General features: G+C 42.1%; 1 protein-coding gene across 2 annotated transcripts in view; it reads left to right on the top strand.

Annotated features, from left to right (window-relative positions):
• Positions 1 to 1,523: 1,523 nt before the first annotated feature.
• Positions 1,524 to 8,232, top strand: part of smg6 (SMG6 nonsense mediated mRNA decay factor) — a 79,939-nt gene continuing 73,230 nt past the window's right edge. The window contains exons 1-3 of one of the 2 annotated variants that reach the window (XM_062958872.1): positions 1,524 to 1,715; positions 4,492 to 5,947; positions 7,440 to 7,632. In XM_062958872.1, the coding sequence (XP_062814942.1) occupies positions 1,607 to 1,715; positions 4,492 to 5,947; positions 7,440 to 7,632 (1,758 nt within the window). In that variant the 5' untranslated portion in view covers positions 1,524 to 1,606. Of the gene's footprint in view, positions 1,716 to 3,427; positions 3,591 to 4,491; positions 5,948 to 7,439; positions 7,633 to 8,232 lie in introns of those variants that run through there. The other variant, XM_062958871.1, reaches the window with a different exon arrangement.

The raw sequence follows: 8,232 nt of genomic DNA, 5'->3' as shown, positions 1-8,232 counted from the left end.
CTTTCGGTTCCGGGTTTTAGCCTGCCACTTTTGGACTCTTGCTTGCTGAGGGGTTCCTGAGAGTATCTGTAGATCTTAGGAAGCTATTTCGCGATTTACGACATTGGCAGAGGATGGGCCGGAGATGTCCTTTCATTGCTGGCTGCTACTTCCCTTACTTAATAGGAAAAGCCTATTAAACGTCAAATTACATTATGATTTTACAAATCAAGCACCAAAACATCACAATGTATTAAAAACATTGACTACTATTTATTTATTTACTACATTTATATCCTGCTCTTCTCACCCCAAAGGGGACTCAGAGCGGCTTACAAATCAAATGAACATACAATATATTATTAGCATAGCACAATATAAGCATTAAATTACTATATTGTACTATATCATCATATAGTAATATTATTGGTAATATTACATTTAATATATAATATATAATTAATATTATTATATTGTATTATTAGTAGTACAATATTGTATTCCATTGTAATATTATTATCAATATTATTATACTAAAAGGCATAATCCAGAACGTTGGATAAGTGAGACTCTATTAATCTAGTTACTACTGATAATAGAAAATAATATACAGTAGAGTCTCACTTATCCAACATTCGCTTATCCAACGTTCTGGATTATCCAACGCATTTTTGTAGTCAATGTTTTCAATACATCGTGATATTTTGGTGCTAAATTTGTAAATACAGTAATTACTACATAGCATTACTGTGTATTGAACTACTTTTTCTGTCAAATTTGTTGTTAAACATGATGTTTTCGTGCTTAATTTGTAAAATCATAACCTAATTTGATGTTTAATAGGCTTCTCCTTAATCTCTCTTTATTATCCAACATATTTGCTTATCCAACATTCTGCTGTCCCGTTTACGTTGGATAAGCGAGACTCTACTATATATCATTATATAGTAATATTATTAGTAATATTACATTTAATACATAATATATAATTAATATTATATATTGTATTATTGTATTGTTATACAATATATTATTAAAATATATATTATACAATATATATAATATATATATATATTGTATTATTAGTATAATATTGTATTCCATTATAATATTATTATCAATATTATTATACTAAAAGGCATAATCCAGAACGTTGGATAAGTAAGACTCTACTGTAATATATTAATCTGGTTACTACTGACAATAGATAATAATATATAATGATATACAGTTTTATTATTTTATATATTTGTTTATCTGAAGTTGTAATGTTTTCGATTGTTAGCCACTTTGAGAGATAAAGCCTGATATAAATAAAATAAACGGGCTGCGCATGCGCGCTGGGAGAGCGCCACCTTCTTCGATTCGACTCCGTCTCCCAAGATCATTTCTCATTGGCCAAAGTAGTTGAGGCTATGAGGAGAAACGGTGTGCGCATGCGCGTTGAGAGCGCGTCGCTCTCGAGTCGACTCCATCTCCCAGGATCCTTCCTCATTGGCCAACGCAGCCGAGGCTTCTGGGAGTTGAAGTTTGGAGGCGCTTGTGCGCCGCGTTTCCTGAGAAGCGTGTCCCTCATCGACCGCCGTCCTCCTGTCCGTTTGTTTCCCTGGCGCCGGAGAGGCCCAAGATGGCGGCGGTGGCGGCGGAGCTGGAGCGCGTCCGCGTCTCGGCGGCGGAACTGAGGCGAGGGATGTTCGCCGAGGCGGAGGCCGCGGCGCCGGGAAGGCACGGAGCAGGTGAGGCCCGGGCCGAGCGGGGAAGGGGGGAACCGGGCTCCTTCCGGGCTGCGTCCGGAATAAGGCGGCCTCTGTGTGGAAGCCAGGGGGCGTGGCCAGGAACGGAGGGGGCGGGGCCTTCCCCTCTGAGGGGCCCCTCGACTCCCGCAACTCTTGTTCGTTCACACGAGTACCGCGACACGTGTCAGAGATGCGTGTCAACACCCTGAGTGTCGTTTTCCCTCGCTTTGAGTGACCTCTCGTTCAGCTGAGGTGAAATTGGAGTCTAAGCCATCTATTATTATTAATATTACTGTATCTTGAAGTGAATTTGGAGTGTAAGCCAACTAGTATTATTTGTTGTCGAAGGCTTTCATTATTATTATTTCCCTTGAAGTGAATGTGGGGTCTAAGTCATCAATTATTATTATTATTGTTGTTATTATTATTTCACTTGAGGTGAAATTGGAGTGTAAGCCATCTATTATTATTATTATTATTATTATTACAGTAGAGTCTCACTTATCCAAGACTCGCTTATCCAAGGTTCTGGATTATCCAAGGCATTTTTGTAGTCAATGTTTTCAATATATCGTGCTATTTTGGTGCTAAATTCGTAAATACAGTAATTACAACATAACATTCCTGCGTATTGAACTACTTTTTCTGTCAAATTTATTGTATAACATGATGTTTTGGTGCATAATTTGTAAAATCATAACCTAATTTGATGTTTAATAGGCTTTTCCTTAATCCCTCCTTATTATCCAATATATTTGCTTAGCCAACGTTCTGCCGGCTCGTTTACGTTGGATAAGTGAGACACTACTGTATGTGTTGTCGAAGGCTTTCACTATTATTATTTCCCTTGAAGTGAATGTGGGGTCTAAGTCATCCATTATTATTATTATTATTATTTCACTTGAAATGAATTTGAAGCCTAAGCCATCTATTATTATTATTATTATTATTATTATTATTATTACACTTGACTTGATCTGAAAAACCACCTTCAGTCTAGAACTGTCAGTTCTTATTGTTATTATTATTATTTCACTTGAGGCAAGTTTAGGGTCTAAAACTGTTGGCCTTTATAATTAATAATTCGCATGAGGTTCATTTGAGCTCTAGAGCCATCATTTGTTGGTGAGTACTTGAGAAATAATAAGTATCATTACCATTATTACTACTTCTAGTGCCACTAGCATTATTCAACTTCTTATCGTGTATTGATGTGGAAAGCAACAATATATTAAAATACAATGCGTACAGTCAACTTAAAAAACATAGAAAGTTATTATTTTCTTTACTTTTATCCCACCTTTTTTCTCTGAACGATAGGGACTCAAGGTGGCTTAAATATATTTAAAATATTCTAACAAATTAATATTATATTTGTAAGGCCTGACATGGAGCTTCAAATGCTACATGATACAATCAAAACTGAGCAAATGTGTTAAATTAAAAATATGGATATAATTTTTGAATTAAAAATTTAATCTTTTGTTTCATGGAACCAAAAATGAAGGGGAAATAAATGAACTCTAAGGTTTTGTGGTTCTATACCTGAGGACCCTCAAGTTTATCTTTGTGAGGTTGGGGCTATTTTCTCCCAAGTTATCAAGGAAAAGTTACAAAATCTCTGTGAAATACAGAGATATAGGTTCCTGCTTAAGTTGTGGCTAGCAGGCCTGTTTCCATGGCTTCAGGAGAGGCCTCCTTCCAGAACCAGCCAAGAATCTGTTGGCATGGACACTACTCCCAGGATTCTGATGCTTCCTGGCAGAGATCCCTTGAAGGGACTGGCCCTTCAGTGCTTTGGCCTGCGAGCCAAGACTATGGCCGATGGTCAGCGGGATCCAGCTGCTGCCAAGGGGATGTTTGCCCCTGTGGAAGGTTTGTCCTGGTGCCATGATTTGTGGGTTTAAACTGTATATACGGGAGATAGAAGCAAGTGATGCTGAAAGGGAGATTCTGGTGCTGCAAGGACTGAATGGTGGTGTCTCCTTCTGCTTGAATTTTTGATCTGAAAAGACTCACTCGCCTAATAATGTTCCATTTCGAATCTTGGAGCTGGAAGAGACCCCCAGGGGCCAGCCAGTCCAACCTCCTGCCATAAGGGAAAACACCATTAAAGCCGTCCCAACAGTTGCATAATAATAATAATACAGTAGAGTCTCACTTATCCAAGCTAAACGAGCTGGCAAAAGCTTGGATAAGCGAATATCTTGGATAATAAGGAGGGATTAAGGAAAAGCCTATTAAACATCAAATTAGGTTATGATTTTACAAATTAAGCACCAAAACATCATGTTATACAACAAATTTAACAGAAAAAGTAGTTCAATAGGCAGTAATGTTATGTTGTAATTACTGTATGTACGAATTTAGCACCAAAATATCACGATATATTGAAAACATTGACTACAAAAATGACTCTACTGTAATAATAATAATATAATGGCATAGAGTCAGAGATTGAAAGAGAACCCCAAGAACCATCCAGTCTCTGTTTAATAACAGCAACAACAACAACAACAACAACATAGAATCATAGATTTAGAAGAGAACTGTAAGGGCCATCCAGTCCAACCCCATCCTGCCATAAAGGAAGACACCATCAAAGCCCTCCCAGCAGACGGACATCCAGCCATGGACTGTCTCCAAGTCATGTGTCTCTCGTCCTGTATCTCTGTATTTAATTTATCATCCTTTACATTCCTCTTTGTTGAAATTCCTTTGGTTGGCAAAGATACTTGCTTATCAGAGACTGACAGCCTTATTTTCTGCTTTGCAGAGACAACGAAGGAGCCCCGTCACCGTAAGGATAACCGGCGCCCGGACCTTGAGATCTACAAGCCGGGCCTTTCTCGGTTGCGGAATAAGCCCCCAGCCGCCAAGCCAGAGGAGCCCAAAGAAGCCGCGGTTATTGTCAAGAGGTCCCCATCTCCTTCCAGTAGAGAGCAGCCTCAGAGTGGGAATGCCCAACAACCGAATGGCATCTTAGAAGGAAGCGCTGAAGAATGGTGCCCTCGGATCATCCGGAGGAATAAAAAGCCTGACCAACAGATCTACCAACCTGGGAAGCGCCTTCAAGCCTCTTCCAAGGAGCCTGGGGTTGAGGAGGAGAAGGGGAAGGAGCTGGAGAAGCAGAAAGGCAAGGAGTCTGAGAAGGAGAAGGGCAAGGAGACTGAGAGAGAGAAGAGCAACGAAGGCAGAAGCCGGACTGCTGTTTCAGAGGAGAAAGTGGGGATAAAAGAGGGGAATAGGCCCCTGCTCCGAGGGGAGAAGGGCAAGCGAACGGAGCGGCCCAAAGAAGGCAACGGTAAAATGGGCACCCCGAAGCGTTACTCGCGTTCGGACAAGCGCCGCAACCGATACCGCACATGCAGCACCAGTTCGGCCGGCAGCAATAATAGTATGGACGGTGCCGAAGTCAGGAAGAAGAGGCCGGAGCCCACGAAGGAGAGACCTCGCCCCCATCAGCACTTTCCGCAGCAGTCGGCTTCCTCCACGGATTCGTTCGACGACGACCGGATTGAAGAGAATAAGGAGAGGCGCTCGGATCATGGCTGGGTTTCGAAAGGGACTTCTAAAGGGCCGCAGCCCAGCAGGGCCGACCCTGCGGAGGCCGAAGCGAAGCCCCACGGAAGGGGCCGTGGGATCCTGGTCCTCCCGGCCAACACCGACCTCACTTCGGGGGAGTCGGTCCATCCGGCAGGGCCTCGGCTTCTCTTCGGGAACGGGGTCGGAAAAGGGTCACGAGGAAGGGGCCGAGGGGGTGCCGGCCGGCGCCTCTGGGACCCCAATAACCCGGAACAGAAGCCGGCACTCAAGACCCAGGCGGCCCCGTTGCACTTCCTGGACACGGATGATGAAACGACTCCCTCTGCCAGGCCAGCTAACACTCAGGCGTCCTACTACCGCTTCCAGAACTCGGACAATCCCTACTCCTATGGCCGCCCGGCTTACCCGTACGCCGGCTACTCCGTGCCCTATCCCAGCAACGGGGTCTACCCAGGGCCCTACTATCACCAAACCGGCGGATACCCAACCCACGAAGCTTACCTTTGTGGCAGTCCGTTACTGGCCGCCCCGCTCAGCCCCGAGATGGAGCAGCAGGTCCGCAGCCTCCAGCAGCAGGAGCTGAGCAAGGTCCTCCGCGAGGCCGGGAACCTGGAGCAGCAGCTGAGCAACCTCCTCTCCAGGGACCGGCTCAGCCCCGAAGGACTGGAGAAGATGGGGCAGCTCCGGTGAGGCCCAGGGGACGGAATGGGAGAAGGGTTCAGGCCTGGGAGGGTTGTTTCAATGGGTCAATAGAGGTGGCATGGATCCCATTCCAATTCCCTGAGATAGATCGATAGAGACAGAAAGGCAGGCAGAGGCAGGGAGATAGAATGTTTTTGTTTTGTTTTCAGATTTTATTTTTTATTTTATTTTGTAGAGATGACTCTTAATTTTCTTACTGGCTCATGTTGATCACTGATGACTGTGCTTAGCGAAATATATGTATTTCATTTATGAGTCTCCACAATCATTGTAGTTGGTTTTCAATGTTTGTAATGCTTATTTATTTACTATTATTTATTAGCGACATTTATGTCCTGCCCTTCGCACCCCAAAGAGGACTCAGGGCGGTTTACAAGTATAAATACCTACAATATATTATATTTATTTACTGTATATACTCGAGTATAAGCCTAGTTTTTCAGCCCTTTTTTTAAGACTGGAAAAGCCCCCCTTGGTTTATACTCGGGTGAGGGTCCTGGTTGGCTTATATTTGGGTCAGTTATACTGGAGAATATATGGTATATTTATTATTTTTCTCTATTATTATTGGTATTACATTTATTATTTTTCTCTATGATTGTTGCTGCTATTACATTTATTTTACTCTATTTTTATTATTATTAATACATTTATTATTTCACTCTGATCTTATTATTATTATTGCATTTATTATTTTACTCTATTTATGATTACTTGTATTATTTTCCTGTATTTATTATTATTATTACATGTATTATTTTACTCTATTATATTAAAAGGATACATAAGCACATTTACATTGAAGATGAGAATAATGATTGGATCAGAGTTGGACAGTCTTATCTTAAATTTGAGCTTTATGTTAATATTCAAAAACATATAACCTACTGATGCCTCAATTAATGTAATTTTATTGGTATCTATTTTTATTTCTGAAATTTACCACCTTCGGGTTATACTGGAGTCAATGTTTTCCCAGTTTTTTTGTGGTAAAATTAGGTGCCTCGGCTTATATTCGAGTATATACGGTATATCTTATTTCTGGACATTAATTGTGCTTTGTGTGATTTTTGTCTTGTGTTTTATGTTAAATGTGTTTAGATTTCTATTGCATTATATTTATACATTATATATTTGCAATGTGGCACTGAAGTGGCCAAACTGTAGGCCGCCCTGAAGAGTAGGGTAGAAATATAGTAAATAAATAAATAGATAATAGGGTCATAGGCCCCCATCTGTCTTGCCATATGATCCAGTTTCTGAATCCAGATTATCTGCTTTGAACTGGATTACATGACAGTGTTGACTCATATAATTCAGTTCGAAGCAGATAATCTGGATTCAGAAACTGGATTATATGGCAGGGTAGATCCATCCGTAGAATTCTAGAGCTGAACGAGACCTCAAGGGCTGTCTACGGTAGTCATAGCCATGCGTCCATTCCTGATCAGCGTCAATTCCCATTTGCCGTTTTAGGGCCGAGATGTTGCAGCTGTACGAACGCTGCCTCCTGGCCGACATTGAGTTTGCGGATGCCCAGAACGTGGACCAGCTCCTCTGGAAGAACGCCTTCTATCAGGTCATTGAGAAGTTCCGCCAGTTGCTCAAGGACCCCGTTGCGGAGAGCGGTCAAGAGATCCGCAGCAAGTTGCTCCAGATCCTGGATGAGGTGCCCATTGCCTTGTTTGTTACAATCAATGTATATACAGGCAGTCCCCGAGTTGCAAACATCTGACAGGGAGAGAAAACTGCCCCTCGGAAAGAAGGGAAATCCACTCCTGGCAGAGTTATTATCATGGAGAAAAAGGTGTCCCTACTGAGGTGTCTCCAGTCCTTGTTTCCACACCAAGGCAAATTTTCCAAAATCCAGGGACAGGGAGTGAGGTGAAATTGTCTGAACATGGGCATAGACAGCAAACAAGACTCCACGGGGATGTTAACCCTTCCCTATGCCATCCAAAGCTATCTATATATATAAAAAGGTAATGACATTTCGGCCTAGGAAAAAACAACAAAACTACACATCCCAGAAACACTAAACTTGGCAGCACAACCCCTCATCGATGCCTCTACGTTCATACAACAAAAAGAAAAGGAAAATAAAGTCCTAATTAGAGGGAGAGGAATAATGGTTTTTATCCAATTGCTGCCATTTAGAATGCTAAGCTCCGCCTACTTGGTCTCCTAGCAACCCACTCAGCCCAGGGGGCAGGCAGAGTTAGGCCTCACTTAGGCCTCTTCCACACTGCCTATAAAATACAGATTAGCA

The sequence above is a fragment of the Anolis carolinensis genome, unplaced genomic scaffold, assembly GCF_035594765.1.
Source record: "Anolis carolinensis isolate JA03-04 unplaced genomic scaffold, rAnoCar3.1.pri scaffold_7, whole genome shotgun sequence".
Lineage (NCBI taxonomy): Eukaryota > Metazoa > Chordata > Lepidosauria > Squamata > Dactyloidae > Anolis > Anolis carolinensis.
Note: the sequence above shows the minus strand (reverse complement) of the source record. Positions and strands in the feature narration are given on the sequence as shown.